This window comes from Calidris pugnax, unplaced genomic scaffold, assembly GCF_001431845.1.
Source record: "Calidris pugnax isolate Ruff unplaced genomic scaffold, ASM143184v1 scaffold32, whole genome shotgun sequence".
In the NCBI taxonomy this organism is placed as follows: domain Eukaryota; kingdom Metazoa; phylum Chordata; class Aves; order Charadriiformes; family Scolopacidae; genus Calidris; species Calidris pugnax.
The window spans coordinates 3,159,277-3,181,631 of record NW_015090783.1 but is presented as its reverse complement, the minus strand read 5'-3'; the positions used below and the strand labels follow the sequence as shown (position 1 = coordinate 3,181,631).

General features: G+C 44.0%; 1 protein-coding gene across 1 annotated transcript in view; it reads right to left on the bottom strand.

Moving 5' to 3' along the window:
- TMEM132B (transmembrane protein 132B) overlaps positions 1-7,420 on the bottom strand; it is a 213,272-nt gene extending 205,852 nt beyond the window's left edge. Inside the window, exon 1 of the mRNA XM_014961024.1 lies at positions 7,303-7,420. Coding sequence (XP_014816510.1) covers positions 7,303-7,420 — 118 coding nt within the window. The remainder of the gene's footprint in view (positions 1-7,302) is intronic.
- Positions 7,421-22,355: the final 14,935 nt, after the last annotated feature.

Below are 22,355 nucleotides of genomic sequence, written 5' to 3'. Positions count from 1 at the left end.
CACAAGCTCCACCTGATCCATACCACTGCTCTGCCAGCCAGATGTATCAGCAAAGAGGTAAGACAGAAAGACCTAATTTGGGACAAGAAAATAGAGCACCAAACACAGCAGGTAGTGAAGGCCACACCAAGACCCCCATTTCTACAGTCCCACCCCAAGCAGCCACCAAGGAGATGCAGGTACCCTCACCACCTGACAGTCTCATCTCTGCATTTATCTCAGGGTAAGGAGTTGAATGATTCAGTTGTCCTGTTTTGAGAGTACAGAAATAATGCTTATGTACTGAGCCACAGACATTTCTGCCTTTACATAAAAATGCTGGATGTGGAATAACAGCCCCGGATGCATCCTGCCTTGCAAATCCATTTGTTGGCAAAAAAACTTATTTTGCCATCTTTACTCACCCAGCATCTCATAAACACCAAGTACATTTGGATCACCAAGGTGGGATGTTAAATTAATCAACAGGAAGCATTGCCTCCCAAAGGCAGCCTATTCTAGATCTATTTCTGGTCAATCTTCCAGAAATGCTCTGCCACTCTTACTCGTGCAGAAAATTCGCAAGAACTGCAAACAGAGTAGTGCAGTGGGGTGCAGATCAGCATCTTTTGTTGCCTGACATGGAAAAATCCACCAGCAGATTGCAAAATCTGCCAAGAGTCCCTTCTGAGAGCAACTACTTTCAAGAATTCTTATAAAAGCCTGCTACAAGCTTCGAAAAAGCAAACAAAGAGTAGGAAAATAAAGACTTACTTAATAAAAAGCAAAAATCCTAGCCCTTACTTTTCAAACGCACCCTTTGAACCTCACCATCTCCACTGAATTTTAGATGAAACTTAGAGCCAAATATTTATAGGCACCAGACTATAAATGAACCTCCCTTTTGATATCACCCTTCAAGCCTTCAGTTCAAGGCTGGGCAAGACAGAAACATGAAGACGGAGGGTGAATTAGCTCAAGAGGGGGAACTTGTCAATCAAAGCTGGTAATGCAAGACCACAACAAAACTCCGGTTTAACCTCAGCAGTGACCACCCGTCATAATGTGGCACTTTGACTGCTCGTCAGCAACCTGCTTTGAAGAACAAGGATGCTGCAGAAATCTTTCTGAAACTCAGCAAGGAAAAACGCACCTGTCTTCTAGACATCTATCAAGGTTCCTTGGTCTGCAACCAAACAAATTCTCAATAAGTTTCAAGTAAGTTTCAGAGAAGAAAAATTACTGTATAAAGGATTAATGCAGATACAGGCTCCACAATGCTTCCCTATGTGCCTTGCACATCATTTCTCCAATTTTTACATAACCACATCTGACTAGGGCACAAGGTTGCACAGAGATCCTCATCAAGGACACTGGGCTGTTGAACACACTCAGAGAGAATCTATAGCACGGTTGGGGAAGCATAAAATTTAAAGCAACTCCTTCCAGGAATGCAAGGTCCCCATAGCAGGAAGCTCCCCAGCACACGTCCACAGAAACTGGAGGCACCTGCAAGGGAATGGATGACAGCCCAGAAGAGGTGACATTCTTCCTCTTCTTCTTGGCTCACATCTGGATTTACCAGGTTTCCTCTCCTTGCATCAGGAAGGGTGCAGATGTTCAACTGGACCCCTGACATGGGCTGCATGTAGGTTTTGTCTCAACCAATTTATTTACACCTTTACAGCCCTAGAGCTCACCCCGTTTTCTCCATCACGCTAGCGTCTTAGAGGCCTGTTGTCTGAACATAAATAAGCGCAGGCTTCACAAGAGATTATCATATTTTAAACAGAATATGTTTGCAGTTTTCTTCAGGAGTATTAGTTTTCAGAAATGCAGTATATTTATTCATGCAGTTAATTGGATAGATTGTAATAAAAACAAAAATATCCGTTCCTTCTCCTAAGTGTAGGAGTAAAAAGGAAAAATACAATTTTAACTGATCAACAGCCTTATCTTACTCTTTCCTGAACGTTTAATCACAATGTTTCCAGCATATACAGCTTGCAACAAAGATGCAAAGTAGTTAATTCTCCTAAAGCAAGAACCGTTACAAAACCTGTAAAGCAAATAAGCCAATATTCACCTTCTGAATATAAAGATATCCCACAACAGCAGGAAATTAAGTCCCAGGAAGTCTTGGCTCCTGACAGTCCTGCTATGGGGGCAAACATCAGGGTGCTGGGGCCGTAGGAGCAGCGGTGGGGAACGGAGGCAGTGAAGGCTGAATTCCTGCCCTACCACAGACCTGCACAATGCCCCGCTCTGGGACTCTGCCCGTGCCGTCTCCGCAGCGTAGCCCACACCAGCATCAGATCTTGTCATTTTATCAATGAGAACCACAGATGTGCGAAGACCAGCTTTCACTACACTTTATTATGTTTTTAGCATAAACTAAAAATCAATTGTGTCTTGTTAATAAAATTCCACCACAACAACCCAATTAGTGAGACTCATTAATTTTTTATGCATGTTACTAATGCGCATCAAGCCAGCTGACCTTTCAGAGACTAGTGTAGCACACATTCACGTTTTCTGCCTTCTTTTCTTTGATTTACAGTAGTTGCAATGCGTTTTCCAAAAAGCAAAGCCCAGTTTTTCAGTGAAGCTCAGAGCTGGCTTCTCCCTTCTGCCATGTAATTCCTGATCACACCTGACTAGTCCAGTGGGGCCAGAGGATCACGGAAGCACAAAGACACCTCCAAGCTATTTCCACCTGCAGATCAGATGCAAGCAAAGCCTGGCCACATATGAGGTTATCTGGAAACACAGGGACTCAGGGGTCACCAGCAAAGACTCTTATTCCTGCAGGGACTGAAGACAGGCAATCCCTTGTCCTGCTCACCCCTGAGACGATGACAGCTTCCACTCCACTCAGATACTCACAGCAGGGGACACTTTTTGGTGGTTTCATAACAGATAGCCCAAATGCCAGTCAGTCCAGCCCAAAGCTGGCCTCAGTGTGGCACAAAGCACAGGATGTGCCACTAATGGATGCATGTAGCCATTAAGTCAGTAAAGCAGAAATAAAAGAATTTAGGAATAAAATGAAACTTCTGCTTGAGTAAGGGCTTCTGGATCAGGCATTAAATCTGCCTGGTATCTCTCTCCAGTGTCACTGCACACCTATTTTCTCCTTGTAAAGCACAGTATTGATTTTTAAATGTTTTCATTCACACTTAGAAGCTTTCCAGGATTGGACTTTATTCTTCAATATTATCTGCTGAACAGTGAAACACTGGAACAGATTGCCTGGGAGCACTACAGGGTCTCCATCACTGGGAGACCATAAGGACAGGTTATCTTCAAGGAACTTCATAGGTAGAGGTGAGCTTTCCTTGGAACAGAGACATGGACCAGAAGACCCCTCGTGTTCCCTCCCAGCCCTATTTCTCTATGAGCAGTCAAGCACACTCTGCACCTGAAACAACCAAGAGAATTAATCTGCCCTTTGAGACATAAGCAGCATCTCAGTGGTGGGGAAGATGACAGGTTATCCTACCTTATGTCATCCCTCTAAAATCTGGTTCTTTCAGAGCTTTTGGCCCAAACTCTCTCCAACTGTATCTCCCAGAACTTGGTACTAACACAGCTGCAAGTCAAATTTGGCCCTTGCTACCAGATTTTTTGGGAATCCTTGGCCACACCCCAGGGAGGGGAACAAATCTGGGCAGGTTTCCAGAATGGTGGCAGATGCAAGGGCTAAGGGCTCTCTGAAAAACAGTCCACAACCACCACAAAGGAGGGGACTAATTTATCAGCTTTTTGCCACCCATGGTAGGTACCAAGCACTTGAGAAACCCAGCCCTTATTCACCATGGATATCTGTCATGTTTAGAGGGGTAATTTATTAAAATACAGCAAAGTGGCAAGTACTAAGAAGCATTAACCAAGTGACAAGTGCTTATGCATATTTTATGAAGCATCTTCAACCACGGTTCAATGTATCCAAGAATACTTCTGAAAAATGGCAGATTCTGGAGGGGATTTGGAGAGGAAATAACATATAGAATAGGAGGACAGATGTTGCTAATTTATGATGCAAAGGCCTTTACTGAAAAGTGCACATTTTGCTTAAGATTCTCTACAAACGCTATTTTAATGCTGATTTCCTCCTCTTTAGAATTTCACAAACTCTTCTCTGTAGGAACTTCAGCTTGGCTCAGAAGTTTAGCTTGGATCAAAAGCAGCATCTGTAACCAGCAATTAAACTGAGGCTGCAGTATTGTGTATGTTTTTAAAGCATATCCACTTTTTAACAACTCCACTTGAAAAAACATGGCTAAGCTGTACGTTGGGAATGTGCGAGTGCGTTTTGCCTTTCTGCTTTCCACTCTTGCCAGGGTTTTTGGGACTTTTTGACCTGGGACTGAACTCAGAAGAGCAACAGAGCAGGAGCTAATGAGCTCAGAAAACAGAAGCAAGATCATCTCTTGAAAAAATAAAATAAAATAAAAAAGCTGGATATACTGGCCCAAGTGCTTAATCAGTCACTCCCAATGCCTCATGCACCATCACACAATCTTGTTTTTTCTATTGCCATTGAAGAGCATTTTGAACATGAATCAGTTGGTTCTCCTCTTTCCTCCTCACTCTACCCCAAAAGGTTTGAAATTAAAGTAAGTAAGACAAGAGCCTCATGCCCCACACGCAGGAGCCTACACAGATATTTTTTTCTGCTTACCAGCCCCTCCACACGGACATGTGGCTTGATTGCTCCTCTGCAGCTCTCCAAAGACAACACACACTACAGAGCAGATTATTTTCTGCAAGGTTGCTACACCGCCAGGGGGGTCTGTGAAATCCTCCTTGTATGTAAATATCAGTTAAAAATAAAAAAGGAGAACCATGCGCTGACTTCTCCTTCTGGCATTCACTTCAGACACTGCTGGATCATGCCAAAGTGCAAATCAATGGCAGGCACAATCATGTACAGATGTTGCACCAAAAAACCTGACATCAATCCAGGACTTTATCACAGGGCGCCTTTTGTTCCTAAATTGAAGTGACATTCTTATTTCGAACAAGGTGACATTAAAAAAAAACAAAAAACAAAAAACAAAAAACAGAAAACACAAAAACACTCCACCACAAACAAACCAACCAAAAAAACCCCAAAGCCCAAAACAACCTTACAGTTATATAATTCAACAACCAAAAAAATTCAAGAATTAAGGTTCCCTGTACAACCACATTGTGGATGGGAGCACCAGGGGTTGTCACTGCTCCAACAGGAGGATGTGGCCGAGGGCTGCACAGTGATATATGCAGTGCTGATATCTGGCTTTACTGAAAGCAAGGGGACTCCTGATTCTCCATTAGCGCTTCCATCACCACATCACAGACACATGGCCACAAACACATCCCTGTGAAGAAGGCTTTGTGTATGCCCTATACCCCACCAGCACCAGTTCAAACCAGTAGCTGCTGCCCTAGTCCCTGTGCCGGTATGGGTCCTGCCCCAGTAGCAGACAGCCCTGGGGAGGGTCTTGGTGCCCACAGGCACAGGGTTACACTGCAGGAACTTGGCCAGATCCAGCACAGTCCCTCAGCAGCTCAGGGCTGCTGTGCACTTAGCAATACTTCATGCTCACACACTCCCATGGCGCTTTCAGAGGAGAGTGATTACCCTGCAGAACACTATATCACCCATCCCAAGCAGAATTTATTTACTTTTTTTTGTTTGTTTTAATCTGATAAGTTGCAATTTCAGTACACTTGTCTGCAAAAACACTGCATTACAAAGACATATAACAAATACCAATTGTTTATAGACTAGGTTATTTATTCCCAGTGTATCTTCCTGCCTTTTACTGGCCGCGTCTTTTATCAGCAATAACCAAGTACCTTTCAAGTTGACAACCTGTTTGGTTTACGGCAGGAAAATGCATCCAAGTGCCTTTTGAGCCTGCTCTTGCTGCATAGAATTCAAATACCTCAATGAGCATCATTCTTGCAAAGTTTAGTTTTGATGTGATTCACATTTTTGTTTTGTTATCTGTTAATCAGTACTGTCTTATGATGGGATTCTTAAGGCTAAGCAAACTTTTCAAGATCAGTGTCAGTGCCAGAACCAAGTCTCCCTGTCCACATATTGCCCAAAATCATAGTATCTGAAAAGAATAATAATCATAATCAAGGTCCAAGTAATTTTGAGATGACAGGCCATTTCTAGTTAGCATTAAAACGAGCTGGACTTCCAGGACATCAGCTAAAAAAGAAAATAGAGGCTGACTTGGGGAGCAGCTTGCAGGGACACCCAGACTGCTGGGACACATAAGATTTCAGGGCAAGAGGATAAAGCCTGAAAAAACAGTAACCACATGTGTGCAAAGTAATAGAGAAGGAGCCTGAATGCCCAGAGCTGGACCCCAGACCTGCCATGTCTATTGAACCACAAAGAAGATGGTTTCACTTACAGGTATGGACAAATTGCAGTGGTGAAGCCAAGCAGGTCCATGGGGTGTGCAGCCACCTCTCATCCCCGCTGCCCTCCCACACCCTGGCACCACTGGGCAGGAGTCTGCCCTCCTCCTCCTCCTCCCTGCCGTCCCTCCATCTCCTCACCACCCACTTACTCCACATGGCTCTTCCCATCATTTATTTCCTTTTGAGAGAGCTGATTCACAAGCAATAATCAAGGCTTTTGTGTTTTAATGTTTTGATCATACTCGGTCCCCTGCTCTCCCCCAAGCCCCTTCCAGGTTCACGGCAGTGACACCTTCCCTTCAGATTTCCTCTCCAAGAGCCTTCATTTCTCTCCCTAATTGAATTGTTGTCATGGAAATCATTCCTCCTCTCCATCTTACTGAAAGGCTTTAAAAAAAAAAACAAACCCATAACAAACCACCAGCCCCCTGCTCTACCAGTTTTCCAGCAATCAGCCCCCCCAGGTCTCTTCCCTGAGCAGACCACAGCCCCAGCAGCTCCTTCTGCTGGGCCGGGAAGGCCCATCCCAACACCCCCACTCCCCCCTCCCATATCCCCATCCTGACACAGCCCCAGTACCTGGGCACCACCACAATATGTTGTCTTAATACATCATTAGGGTGATCTCCGGCTTTGCTACATCACTTTCCTTCTCAGAGGTGTGATACCCCTACAGCTGAGGAGCCATTAGCTATCAAATGCAGAGCATAGCCACAGCCACCTGTTCCTCTCTGTCTAAATATATATAGATACACAAATACATGTAAATGTGAAGTGTTTAGGTATTTTTTTTTTTAAAAAAAAGCCTGCGCTTACATAACAGGCAGTAATTCTGCAGTCAAGAAAGTCTGTTTGTTTTTCCAGGGTGGAAAGTTAATTACGGAAAAAAATCACCTTTGATGAACTTCCAAGATGAAGGCTGCTGGCTCCAGAAACGGAGCAGGGCTGAGCTGGCTCCAAAGAGAGAAGAAGAAAAAAAAAAAAAAATAATGGTGTTCAAAATCCAATCCATTAAAACCTGGTGCTGGGTGCCCGGGCCTGGCGCTGGCAGGGACTGCAGGGGCTGAAGGTGTGAGGAGAGGCCAGGGCTGCCCCACCTGGACACAGATGGTTCCGGAAGGTTCCAGCCAGTTCCAGCACCGGGCCCAGCCCAGCCCCACAGCCAGGCCTTGGGGAAAACACAGCTACAGCAGGGCAAAACTGGCACAGAATGAGGAAAAATGTGTGAGAAACAGCCCTGTGAGCACCTAGGGGGAGCTGGAGGAGGTGCTGCGGGTGCCAGGCAGAGTCCCTGCGGCCATGAGGGGAAGGGTGTGAGGAGGAAGGAGCAGCAGAGAGGAGCTGTTATGGACTGGCCACAACCCCCAGTTCCCCATCCCCCTGTGCTGTTCAGCAGACGGAGAACATAGGGGAGTTGGGAATGAAGGAGTGAAGTGCAGGCAATAAAAAGGGAGGGGTATCCTCACAACCAGCACTCGAAGCAAAGCCTGTGCCCAGGCTTTGGGCATGACAAAGCTTGAACCACCCACAGCTCTACTCAACAACTATGAGAGCAGTTGTGTTTGCTGAAAACCTGGACCAAAGCTATAAAAAGAGGATATCAATGTCTCATCAATACCTTATACTGGAGTATACATAGAAAAGCTGCTTTACTTACGTTCAGCAATCCCACCAGCAGCCCTAACCCATGGAGAACAATCCCCATGCAGCCATGCTCACCCCAGCCCCATGTTCTGCTGGAACACACATCCCCAGCACCCCAAACTCTGTGCTTTCCTCTGTCCACCTGCACCTCCAGCCCAGCCCCAAACAAACCACTGGGAGAGGACTCCTCAGTTAAAGCAGCAAATCATTCAACCACTCTCATAGTGGTGATAGCACCAAACCCAGGCCACCTTCTTCAAGTTTATTTGACTCATACAAAGGCAAAACCAGAGGTCAGCGTGAGGCCAAGGACAGCTTTCAGCATTTCATAATAGACAGGGTCTGCACAGAGAACCAGGATTAAAATACCCTAAATCCCAGATAGGAAGACACAAGCAGGCATTCAGCCATGACTAATACCCCAAATATTCTCAAGACGGAAAACAAGAAATCTGCTCCATGATCATTCACTGACAGAGTCCCATAAAGCTACTAATTAGAATGGTGTTTACAGTCTATATTTCATTTCATTTGATGTTTTTACTCTGATTAGTTATTCTATCACCTGCAGAGAGCTAGTTAACTGAATGCAAAGATGTCATTGGACTTAATCAAGTAAAGTACCATTTCATAGAGGAAATTCAGCTAGCTCTGTCCTGCTCAGTGCTGCTACCCTGTTAATAACTTTTTTTAAAAATTAAATTTGAAAGCTAAGAAGAGTCAAGTTAGGTCAGTGCTCAGAAGAGAGACACCTGCAAGAAAATGGGCAAGCTGAAAAAAAATTGTGTATTACCGACCCTTTCTTCTGCATAAACACCCCAGCCAGACACCACAGCTTCTGGAGGAAATACAAAGCAAGGTTCAATGCTCCTGTGGTCCTGGAATATACGGTGCACCTCCTAGGAAGAGCAGTGCTCCTCCCAGCATCTTCTCACACCAAGCCACCTAGCCTACCTGAATTGCTTTGAGATTTCAAATAAGATTGGAAGGTTTTCTCTCCCTCCCCGCCGGGTCATCAGCATCACAGTCTCTCACACTGTGCCCTGCATCCTGCCAAGCCCTCCCCAGGGCTGCTAGAGCAGCAGCATCACTTCACGTGTACTCCCTGCACACAGCCCTGCAGAGTGCCTTTTTATCATTACATGATAATGTGATGCTGATTTTTGTCCTGCTGATAGCCCACTGTAACCCCAGATCCTTTTCCTGAAGTGTTGCCTAGCCTGCTATTTGCCATCTGCAGCAATTTTTGCCCCAAGCTATCACTTGGCCCTTTTATCCTTTTTTCCAGATCACCATTTCAGTCTGTCCAGATTATTTTAAGTGCCCTGGTTCTTCTTCCCCAAGAATCTGCAGTCCCTCCCAACAACTTTATATCACCTGTCAGTTTAACAAACGCATTCTCCATTCCATTATCCAGATTGATAATGAAAATATTGAACAGAGATGGACAGGAGCCAGCCCTGCGGAGCCTCACAGATTTTCTGGGAATCCAAGATAAATGGGCTGGTCCATAAAGCCCTGACTCTTCTTTCCCCTCTGTTTTAAACACTGGCACCACTTTTACTGTTATCTTTCTTCCAGGCAACTTCCACGTCGCACGCACACCCGAAGCACTCTCCTGCAGCACTGTGATGCTGCATCCAGGTCTCTGGGGCATCTGAAGCTCCCCAGACCCCGCTGAAAATACCTAAAATTGCAGTCGATGAGGAGGTCTCCCCTCCATTAGAGGCACATGTTGGGGCTCCCGCCCACAGCACCCTTGCTGAGAAAGCATGGCACCTCTGGCCTTTTCCTGCTCAGCCCTCACAACCGACATCTTGGTTGGCGAAAGATGCAAATATGCTTTTGCTTTACAATAAAAATTGATGCTTTTCTCTCCCATTTAGCTTCCTAATCACAGCTAGCCAAGCTTGAAAATGCTACCCTCATTATGCAACAATTTACTAAGAACAGGGGGATTTTGCATAAAATGTGTGCTGTAATGAAAAGCATTCCCCCCCCCCCCTCTGCTAGGGGGCAAAAAAAAAAAATAACCACCCACAGAAAACAAACAAAACCTCTGTCCTCTAAGAGATGTTCACTTTTACTAGCTATTTGGTTCCATTTTAGTCATTCATCTACTGACAATATTTCTGACAAAAGCAGAGCAGAAACAGTTCAATTTGCAAAGAGCTGGGCTGTTTAAACCTCTACAAAGCCATCTACAGTTTTGCCCCGAATTCCACTAAAAAACCACTAAAGGCTGCTTCTCCAACTGAGGGGCTGGGGTTTCTTTTTTTGAAGAGAAAAAGCCATTATTTAGTTATTAGAGTGGAGAAATATCATTCTCTACAAGACACAGAGCACTGAAATGTTCTAAAATTAATACACTGGTCTACTCAGTGCATTTTAAAATTAGAATTCATTTTTCAGAGAACCTGTATGCAAAGTTGCAGCCTGATGCAAATTTGAACAGTAATAAACACTTCAAAAACACGTTTATAATAGAAATGCTAACAAATCCTTAACTATAATGATAATGGCTTGCTTAGGCAGCTCTATAATGTAAAATTAATCCTTAACATGTCTTAATTTTTTTTCCACTGGGTCATTTAATAATGTGATAACTCATTTCTTTCCTCTGCCTTCATCTCTCACATTGCCATGGAGACAATTGTGAATCAGATATAAATAAAAATACTCTAACACTGTGGCACCACATGTTCTTTTGATCCGTTGCCAACATGATTTTAAAATTACAGGAATTCACAGGAGCTCAATAATTAACAATTCATTTGCTAAGAAATCACTTCTTTTTAGCGAGTTTCCTGGTGATTTTCTAACTCAGGACTGCTCACAAACATGAGCAAAAATTAAAAGTTCTGTATTTCCTTTCAAATACCTACCTTGCACTTCAATCAGCAACTCCGAGGCAAGCAATTATTGCAGGCCAGAGCCCAAAAGCCAGCACTGCATTTCCCTTTTTTGTCTCGTCAGTCTTAGCGTGATTTCTAATGGGAATACATTTTAAGGCAATTTTTAATTGTTTGAGCTCAGAATTTACTTCCAAGGAAGAATAACAGTATGCAGTGAGCAAGTTTATTGCTGGCCTCTATTATCAGAAGTGTTAAATCGAGCACATGGATCCCTGCTTCTGTATTAGTTTGTTAAGTACATACAGCAGTAGAAAGATTATGATTAATTATGCATTAATGATCTTGACACCCCTTAATTGCTACCCACTGATAGAGGCTATAATCCCTGATATTATCCATGTTCTCAGAAATCCTGATGCAAGACTCTCCCCTCTAACAATACCAACATGAATTTGCACAGGGGCAGGTCTGGGTCAGCAGCTTTTTAGACCAGAAGGTGCTAAATTCGATCCTTGCCGAGGGGCTCGTGGTCTCGAGTGACTCCAGCGCTCCCAACACCTTGTCAATGTCACTGTGCGTAACCTGTAATAACTTGTAGCTTCGTGCTCACAGCATGAGGACAGTCCTAGTGGTGCACAGTTCACAATTAAGGACTTCAGTTTATTAAAGAACTTCACTGTGTGCTTAAACCTTTGAAGTCACAGAAGAGCTCACGGTCTCAGGTTTTACAAAGGCTCTTATGCAACTCCAAAATTAGTATTTGCCGTTACATAAAATCCTCAGTTAAGCAGCATTATTATATCATTTACACGGTATTCTGTTCAGCCTCACCAGGCTTTTCCAGCCCAGCATCCCAAGAGGAGATGTGTTTCTCTGCACAGCCTTTTCCATCTTCCACCGTCTTTGAAGCAGAAGGGCCAGTGTGGGCTGACCAAGTTATTAATCATTGCCACGTCTCTTCCATTAAAACATATAGGCTACGACTCTACAAATGCCTCTGTGCGTCACAGGGAAATCTCACACACATGAGGTCTTGTAAAAAAGCCCCCAGCTCTAATAACTATTTTGTCCAAAAGGATTCAAAGTGATTTAAGAGCTCAACTCTGACTCTCGAGAGCAACATAAGCACCTAAGGAGTTTAAATAATAGCGAGGACTCAGTGGCGCAGAGCTTCCCTTCCCAATATAATTCCCACTGTAACAGCTAATTATAATTACTGATACAGCGGGTATGGCTTGATACCAGCCCCATCCTTTTGGTGACTTACAATGATCTGCTTCTCGAGCAGACTAGGGGAAGTAAAGACAAAAGAAAAGAGAGAACAAAAAGGGAAAAAGGTCACTCTTTCCCACACGAGAGCTGCTAAGGGCTGGTCCAGGGGGAAATAACATGTTGACCAGCCACCAACTGCCTGCAGACAGAGCTTCAACAGCAGCTTCTCCAGCTTCAGCTCTGACCTCTCCTCTCTGCAGTAACTCACAGGTGAACAAATCCACTGGCCAATGCTTTCGGAAAAAGGACATCAGTGCACTTGACGTACTGGTCCTTTCTCTGTCAGGACGTACAGGGCAATAGCATTCAAACCCTGCTTTGAATCCCAACATTAAATAGATACAATAGATACTAATTGAATAAAACCTAATAGGGAACTTATAGCTGGCAATCAGCATGGAAAGATAAACACAGAGCACCATATTTGTATAAGGTGAATCAAGCAGAGCAAGCTGGGATATTAGTGAGAGACACAAATAGCCCCAAAATGCAGGAGAACTGCATGGTAGATAACTCCAGTCCCACCACCATGGGACAGGTGAGCAGGGACACACCACCACACACCAGGAAATGCCAGACAGCCATGGGAGGTGCAGGAGGATGAAACTCAACTGAGAAGGGAAAAAAGCAGGGATAGAGGGGACTCTTCCTCACTTTTTGCATAATTTGACCTAAATTACGTGCTCACATTAAGCAGCCAAGAGTGCGTTTGGGGAAAATAAGTTACTACAGGGGCTTTAGCCTCCTGCGTAGCTCCAGCATAGGAAAGCTGCATGGCTTCCATATCTCTTAATGGCCAGCCTTTTGCCTACTGTCCATGTGCAATTTCTCTCTTTGATCTGGCTCAGTCATTTAAAAATAAAATTATAAACATCAACATTTATATCACAAAGAGCATCAAGGCAGAGGGGATTTTTAGTTGAGGGAGAGGGCTTAATCTACAAAATAACTTTGACATTTTTTCTATACTCACTGAAAAACTCTTCAACACCTCTAGCCTAGTTAAGACATTTGAAAATACAGATGAGCTCCTAATCGATACACAGTCTATCCTTGGGAGGAAAGCATGCTATAATGGTGCCATGTTATATATCCACTACCCCAGTCGGAAATATCAATGCATTATGATTTTTCTGACTGCCAGGCTGTACCATACCCTTCCTCCTCCTCACTGGTGCACAGGGTTCTCAATCAGCCTGAAAATATTTCCATAATAGAATGAGTTGGTCTGGTGACCTGACCTCAGTTGTGGTGTTTGCTATAAAATCTCACAGTTAACCCCAAAGTCAACAGCAGGAACTCAGAATAAAACCACCAGCCCCTGAGGAAGCTCCCACTAATGGGCAAGGCTGGCATTGCTTGCTCTGAAGTTCCATCTCTTGTCCCACCACTCCCTCTGTTGAGCTTGTAACTAGCTTGGAGAGAAGAAAACCTAACGGAGAAATGCACTGAGAGCTTTGGGGAGACCTGAGAAGGAAGAAACTTCAGTCCTCAGAGATTGGGGTGCTGGAATAAAAGCTAAGTCAATAGGCAAGACAGACATGCACAGAAGTCTTCCACCACCCAACCACCCTCTTCTTCCATTATTCCTTGTTCCTACAGTTTGAAAACAGTTGTGTAGAATCAGCTTTTAACTGGGGAGCCACTGTACATGGATACAACTACAGGGAAGGGTTATGGGATAATTCCCCCCCAGATCAACCATCCCACCACAGGGAAACCCATGGGACACTGGGGCAGACTCGGGGATGGAACTAGCAAAGATCCAGAGGCAAATACAGCACAGGGCTTGCCTGGGCAGGAAAGTTGCAATAGTGGAGCTGCCTTAACATGCTCTAAGAAAACAACTTTGTGGGAGGGCTGGTGGCATCTCCCAGCCATGCTGCCCATTGTAGTTATTGCCAGCACAGCCCATGTGGTGCCCACCCAGTGTGGGAAAGCAAGAAGTTCTCGTGGTCGCCCAGGCAGCAGGACTGCCCTGAGCCAGGCAGCGGGAGAGAAGACAGCAGGCACTGTCAGCTGGAGGAGTCGCACCTCCGTCTGGCTCGGAGGCAGCCAGGCAGGAGTTAGGGTGGCAGCCTAATTTTGCAAACATTATCTCTGCTTTACGACCAGAGAATTGAGACACGCACAGATTAAGTGTCCTCTGAAATTCAAAGCCAGCCACTGCTCAAAACTGAACTCGCATCTCTTGATCCCAGTCTAATAACTTAAAACACAAGACTATCTCCTACTCTTCTCCGTCCAAATACCTCAGTAATCATTAAAGATTCAAAAGGGAGCAGGAAAGCCTACACACCAATTAAATCGTGTTTCAGTAAAATATCATTTTTGTGATGGATGCGCTGTGATATCCCATGCGCTCCTTCAGCCGGGTTCTGCTTTTCATCAGCTGCTGTAGCACGGAGTTAATGACACATGAGTTTCCACCCTTGTTCGGATTTTGCTGCCTGCGTTCGCTCACAATGGCTCCCCGTATTTATTAGCAGTTTGATAACAAAGCGAAGCACTTGTGAAACTGGCCCCAAGCTCCACTCGGTGAACTGTGAATTAACTGTAAATATAATTAGAGCCGTACCTCACACTCGGGACTGGGAGGAACAGGAGGTCTGCCCCAGAGCTGTTACTACAGCAGTACGCAAGTCCAGGGCTGATAAAAATAGCAGCCCCAGCTAAAAGAGCAGAATTAATTACATCAGCTGTTAAAACAAGCTACACAGGGTGGTTGTTCCTCTAATTCAAAATCAAGAGGAAATTCCTCAGTCCTTCCTGCATTGTTTGAGGAACGAGTGACAGTTCGAGCAGCCACCGTCTCCTCCCGCTACATTACTGATTTCCAGGAGGTCTGACTCCATGAAGCACTGCTCAGTCACAGAGAAAAATTAAGCCAAAATTCTCTAAGACAGATATCCAAACTGATCTTCAAAAGCACCCATCTGCACCCTTTTAGAAAAACCCAGCCTCTTGGTAAAATGATGAACACAGCCATCGTGAGCACCCACAGCCAGCTCCTCATCAGACAAGGGGTGTCACCCCCTAACAAGGGGACCAGTGCTCTCGTAAGACAAGCAATAAAAGATGAGCAGGGTCGCAATGGAAGGGCAAAGAAAAGTGTGAACTGTGACAGCTAAAAAACAAAGATATTTTCAGGAAATTATTCACTGTTCTCCCTGCTGGACGGGGAGGGCTTAGCAGGCAGGAGGGAAGGTGATAACGGGTCAGCAAGGACTGCAGGGGAGCAGAAGCAGCTTGAATTGAGTGCAATAAAGATCAGGTGGAATGATCCCAGAAGGGGATTCCTCAGAAAAACAGGGGCAATGGCCACAAGTCAGAGTTTGGAAGGCTTAGTCTGGGGATCAGGAGGGTATTCCCTTAGGGGGAGCACGGGGACAGACCCCAAGGAGGGGCCCATCCCGGGGGAGGGTTGGGGCTCAGTCACTGCTGCCCTCACCTCACGTGGGCAGGAGTCCTGCTCCAAGCAGGAGGTTGGGCCGGAGACGTCCAGAAGATCCTTCCAACCAACCTTTCTACAGTGTCGTAAAACGACACATTTAATCTCACCTTTTTGAGATTGAATGAGATGCATTTGGTAGGGGCAGGAAAGCACAGGAAGGGGAAAAATAGGAGGCTGAAACCCTGAGGATGACGTGCCATTCTACAAAAACAGCTTTGCTATGAAAACTACATGATCTTTTGCCAGGCAACGAGCTGAGACCTGCAGCAAAGGAGAGGTACTCAGCCAGCGTGAACACCCCTTCCAGCTAAAGCTGAGGATGGAGGCTCAAGACCATCTCCAGCACTGGGAGGACCAGCACAGGGAGCCTCCCACAACCCCACCGCATCCTCCAGCCTCCCTGTCCCACAGCAGAAGCATTTCCCACCCCAGGGCTGCAGCATCAGCGGGGCATACCTTGGGCTAACGAAAACAAAACCAGGACACTGTACCCATCTGCACGTTTCTGACTTAAATCCATGGCTGTAGAGGCAGGCAACACACCATAAATCGAACAAAAAGCCTCATAACATAATGTCTCCTTGTGTTGCCTTCTCCTATAAACAAGCAAGATTTATGCATTCCTGGGGCTATTAACAGGAGCCATTTGTCTTTATTTCTGCATGTAACTAATGGAGACACCAGCAACATTGATGAGCCTTGTGGGATTAATTACTAAAGCCGTTTTCAAGGGGGTATCTATGGACTTGATTTCCCTCATACTAAAGGAAATGTCAAGCATTTTTCAAAGCATAGGATGAAATTTCATTTAAGAGACCAATGGCCCATGTGAGTGCAATCATTACGAGGCTCAAATGCGGCCTAGCGAAAAATTACAAGTGTCCAAAAGGTTGACGACTTTCTCAAGTTTTCTTTAATTACTTCATTTTACAGCTATTAAAGCAGCACAGCGAATCAAATCCAACAAGGCCAAAAAAGGAAAACGAAAAAGCCAGCAGGTCCATATGGGTCTACTCTGACTTGCTGATGACCAGAACCAAGGTAGTTCTTTCAGACACCCACTTCCAACCAGCATGGAGGAACCTGGAATTCAGGACTGTCCCATTTCCAGGGAGAATCACAAACATCAGGAAAATAAAAAAAGAAAAAAAAATTCTAAAAATCCCCATGGTCCCAAAGTAAATCAGTGTCAGCAGGGCTCAGGACCCTACGGTCTCATGTATTCTATAGGTTCATCTTCCTACTGAGTGCCCACGCTGGGGCACAGAATAACCAAATGAGGGGTGGAAGGACAAGGACAGATGGGAAATACTGGAGACAGTTTAAGCTTTGTAAATATGAGCTTTCACCAAGACGACACAAACAGAAATGAGTCATTAACTTAATTCATTTTATGAAAAAGTTGAATAAAGGTTAATAGAAAATTAGTCATCTTTCCTTAAGTTTTTTTTCTTACCCATCCTACATAATTTAATTAAAACCGTGCTATGGAGTTCCAAAGGATGATTAAAAATAACCTCTCATTTTCTATTAAACTCCTTAGGTTTGTACAGGAATTCCTATAGAACCTTATTAAATTTCTGTTTATCTCTGCTACATTTAATTTCTATTCTATCCATCCTTTCCTTAAGTCCAAAGGGATTCTACGATTGGGGTGGCTTATTTTACCATGGCTGGCAGTCCAAACTTTAGATTAACATTAGATCAGTGCAGGAGAACATCCACAATGGAAAAAGTCTTTAAAAAGCAACATCATTAGCTTTGCTTTTCTGAATGGGGGACAGAAAGACAGTCGAAAAGATCTTTCCTAGTTATAGCTACTGTAACTTAGCTGAAGAAGATAGGAATAAGAAGGTTGGTATGGCTCCTGTTGTGGGTTTTTTCAGCCTTCCTGGTATTTTAATTTCACAGTGACGCATGCAGGAATAGAACCCATAGCAACTCGGTCGCTTTGCAGACTTGCCGAAAGCCGAGAATGTTTTTTCCCAGTTTTCTAATGTTGCTGTGGAGCTACAGTACAGAGCTATGTAGCATTTATTAAAACACGGCTAGGTTGCTTTACAACAGGTAGGGTATATTCAACAAAACCAAAAAAAAAAAAAGATCCAGAGCTTGCAGGAATATGAAACCTATTCAAAATGGTAGAAAACAGCTCTAATATCCTTACTCACGCAGATACCTCTTGCTGTCACCCTCCTTCAAAATTTGATCCAGCCAAATTCATTCAGCAGTTTCTGTGTTCAGTCCATCGGCACTGAATTTCTGACTAAATCTAGACAAGTCAGAAGCCTAGAAAGGCTTGTACAACATATATCTGGGTTTGTTCCTTGACATGAAGGAATTGCATAGACCTATTTCGTTTTCTTAGAGAGCAAGGAACCAGCGAACCTCACCCCCAGCACCCACCCTGCTGCCCTTCCACCATACAAGTAGCAGGGACCACATGTTGGAATTTGCACGAGCGAGACACAAGAGTGTGCACAGGCTCGAAGCCGCTCGTGTAAACAGCCTGCTGGCACGTCTGCTTGTGTAGGAATCTGCATTAACAGCACAAGCCACAGAAGCAGTGGTGGCTGCTCCTCCTCCAGCAACACAACCGCCCGCTGCCACAAAAGGACAACGTTGCACCAGTGAGGAACCGGCTCCAGGGATGGAAGATCCAAGTTTGATGCCAACTGCCTCCTATGCAACTCTGGTCAAATATTGTAAGCTTGGCTTCACCAAACCAGGTTTGCTGAAGCCCTGCACACCTTAATGGGAGTTAGGTGCTTAAACACCTCATTAGACCTTAGTTTTTCCTCTATCCTGCTGATTATATCCCATGGGAATATGTCAGCACTTTGCAGGGGAGATGGGATGTAAAGAGTCACCTGTAAACACACATGGGACAGGAGGCAGACTTAGCACGTGGCACATGTCCTCACCATCAAGGCTTAAAAAAACCCGAGTGTACAAGGGCAAAAAGAGGCCCTCAAGGAGCGGTGCCAAGGTCTTTCCTGGCCTGTGGCTCCCTGCCTCAACAACACAAGATTGATGCACCAGCAGAATATGCCATTTTGAAACTAATTGCACAACAAGAAAAGATTCTTTAATATCATGCAGCCAATCCTAAGGGGAACAATTACTAGGAGATAAAAAGAACAGAGGAAAAAAAAAAAACAAAAAAACTTCTGTGTGCAGAAGATAGATTTACACAGTTTCTACATTTCATTAGGAAAGCCTTCTGTGGGTTTGACAGTCACCTTGAGCAGCATTACGGAGGGAAGGGAGGAGTCAGTAAACATTCAGGAGCCGTAACATTGCAGTTCTGCCCTCAGGTAACTGTGCTGCCATTAAAGGCCAAATCTAATAAGAACTCATGCTGGCTTGCAAGCCAGAAAAGCCTTCAATAATCAATTAAACTGTGAGATAAGACTGCAGCTGCTTCCTTGTGCATGGACCACTCAAGCCTGGATCCCTCATCAGTTTTCTGAGATCAATATGCATCAATGCATCGCTGTCAGGCACGTATCCGTCATCCCTAAAGGCTGCGACCGAACACCAGTGCCCTGAGCACAGAACAGGAACCATCCTCTATTTTTCTTTGCAAAGCCAAGACAAGGTTTTACTAAACAGTTTGTTCCTCGAGAAGGGGGCACAAGCACTGAAGATAAACTTCTTTTATTTAGAAGAAACACCAAGTAACATGAAAGGAGTTTGTATTCTTTAAGACCTATACTGAAAATCCCAGCTATTATCTATATGCAAAGGACCTTACAGCAGGTGTCTAACTGCCATGGACTCAGTTCTCCTACAGTTTTATTACCACTGAACCTTGACTATCTTTCCATCCTAACATAAGATTTTGTTTCTGAATAGAACAGAATAATTCCTAATTTGAATTCCACTGCACTACAGAAACAGCCCGTAAAATCTTAAAAAGAAGCCAGTCCCCTCTAGCAGAATAGAAGATATATTGGGCTTCAGGACTGTATAGAGCAGAACATAAAATTAAAATAACAGACATCATAGAGTTTGATAGCATCTTCCAGTCTCAAAGATCTCAAAATACATTGCTAGCTGCAACAGCCATTGCTCTGTTAGACAACTGCACATCTCTAAAGTGAATCATACATTCAAGAGAGGAGTTTAAAAGTCTTTATGTAAATGGAAGTACTTTGTTGATCCATGAAACGCTACCAGCTCTGGGAGGGAGCACAGCAGCACTACACAAAGGTCATAACATTCACCATAGGTGTGCCTGTTACTCCAGCTCAGTTTAGACAGCAAAAGTAAATTAGCATTTACTCTCTCACCAGCAGAGAAAGATCATCCCATAAATGTATTTTCATCACCTTTATGTAATTCAGGATCTTCATTTTCTTTGCTCTCCCCTTAATGCCTAAATAACATATTCTGTGGTTAAAAATTGGTATTGCTCTAAAGCAATGTAATAATAATATCCTTTTTCAAGCCAACTCCCACAGGCTTCTCACTAGATGGTTTAATCGAAAATGATAGTTAATAGTTGCTTCAGTGTTTTCATTAGAGGCTACTTCTTTTTTTTGAAAAAAAGTTTTAGCTTTTATGGAGAAAAAAAGAAAGCAAGCACAATCTGTTCTAAAAAGTTTCTGAAGTTCCCAGTTCAGTCTTGTTGATTCAAAGCAGTCCAATAGACTCTTTTTTAAAACCCTTATTTCTTTTTTTATTATGTGCCTTTTAAGAATAAGCTTGGTTTATCCTTTATCCTCTTTCTGCAGACACAGGAGAGTCAGATCTATACTCAATATCCAACTTCCACAAAGAAAAACTCATTCTAACAGAATATTTTTTTTTAATGCAAAACCTAGAATTCAATTTTTAGGTCTCTCAAATACCTCCCGATGCTGATAAACAGGAACATAATCCAAGCAAAATAAGTGTCTTGAATCCTCACAGCTAAATTCCAATTTCTGTGCAAATTTCAAATGTTGCCCTCCAGTCCCAAGAGTTACATGTTGCACAAGCAGATAGTAAAGGCAGTGACCCGATTTGTTCTGCCAAGTATATAACATGTCATAAAATATTGCAGAGGGAAGAGCAAAATTAGCCATTCCAGCACCTTCATAATCAATGGCAAAAAACACAGGAGTCTCCCTTGCTGCCAAGCAGGTCTCCACACCCTGACATTTTCGTTATGAGAGCTTGTTTTCCAAGTCATTAATTTGTCAGCACTTGTACAGCATTTCATAACTCCAGAAGAGCAGCAAACTAAGGCATCTTGATATCAAAAGCCCCAAAACTTTCCATCCATTGCAACCCACAGAAAACAGGAAAACAGTTGGCTTTTTCCTAAGCATCCACCACAGCACAGCAGTGTCCCCAAGCCCGTACATCAACTAACACAATTCAAAGCCAGAAGATGGGTCTGCCTTAACTTTCCCTGCTCAGTAATAAGCACCCTCTCTTTTTCCCATGATGGGAGAAGACTTCAATAGGGGAAAACATCAGGCTGAAAAAAATCTGGTTGAAGTTGGAGGCATCGAGCGCTTGAGCATCCGTGAAGTCATTGCAAGGATCCTCTGGTAGCAAAGAAAAGGAAATCAGCATCCTGCAGGACTGAGCTTGACTCCCAGAGAGATAGACAGGCTTTTGAAGATCCAGTCCTTAAGCAACCATCCCAAGAGATACCAGCAAAAAAACTGTGCCATATTTGACTGCAGGGAAAGAAGACTTCCCTGCGCGGAGTCTGTCAGATTTATTGTTTTCTCTGCTTTCAATAAAACTTTGCACCACAAAAAACAATCTTTAATACTTTTTTTTTTTTTTAAATGCAGCTAACTCTCAAAGCTCCTAAAATAGCCACTAATCCTTAACCGATCCCAGAAAGCAATCTACCCAATGCCTGTTTGCACCAGAGATACCTGATTCTGCATTTTTATTTGACTCAAAACTCTTGCTCGCTGTCATGGGAATAAGTTGGGCAGCGCAATGACCAGAGACCGATGGGCTGAAGACTAGACACATGTGCAACCAGAGAAATCCAAGCCAGGCTAGATGCACAATGTGGAAAGCCCTTTCTGCAGGAAAAGCACCAGCATCATTGCACCAGTTAACACTGTCCTTGCAAGCAGCATCACAAAATAGCCCAGATACATCTAGAAACCACCTCCTGCCAGGAACGGACAGCTCATGGTGGGTACGCAGGACTTGAGGGGGGCCATATTGTAACCACTGCAATGGTATTTCCTACATAAGCACAAATAAATAACTGGAATTTCATACCTACTTTAAATGGATTTTAGCTTTTGTTATGCCCTTTGCCATTCGCGTCCTGTAACTACTTTATGTTCAATTTAGTATGGCACTATATATATATACTAAATAACTGGAATTTCATACCTAATTTAAATGGATTTTAGCTTTTGTTATGCCCTTTGCCATTCGCGTCCTGTAACTACTTTATGTTCAATTTAGTATGGCACTATATATATATACATATATAACTGGAACCTTCCAAACCATCACTGTGACGTCGAACCAACCCTGCATGGAGTGGGCCTGACACCACTGCCTAAGATAGCTCTAAATTGCCTGGCTGCAATGATAATTCCCTCTGCTAGAAGAGGGGCACTATCTCATGGGGAAGAAAAATTGATTTGGGCGAGGATTTGAAACGCTTCAGCTTCATTTAGACTAATCCCCCTAACCACCAAGATAAACCCAGTTTAGCAACCCCTCCCCATCCCCTCCAGATGGGGCCT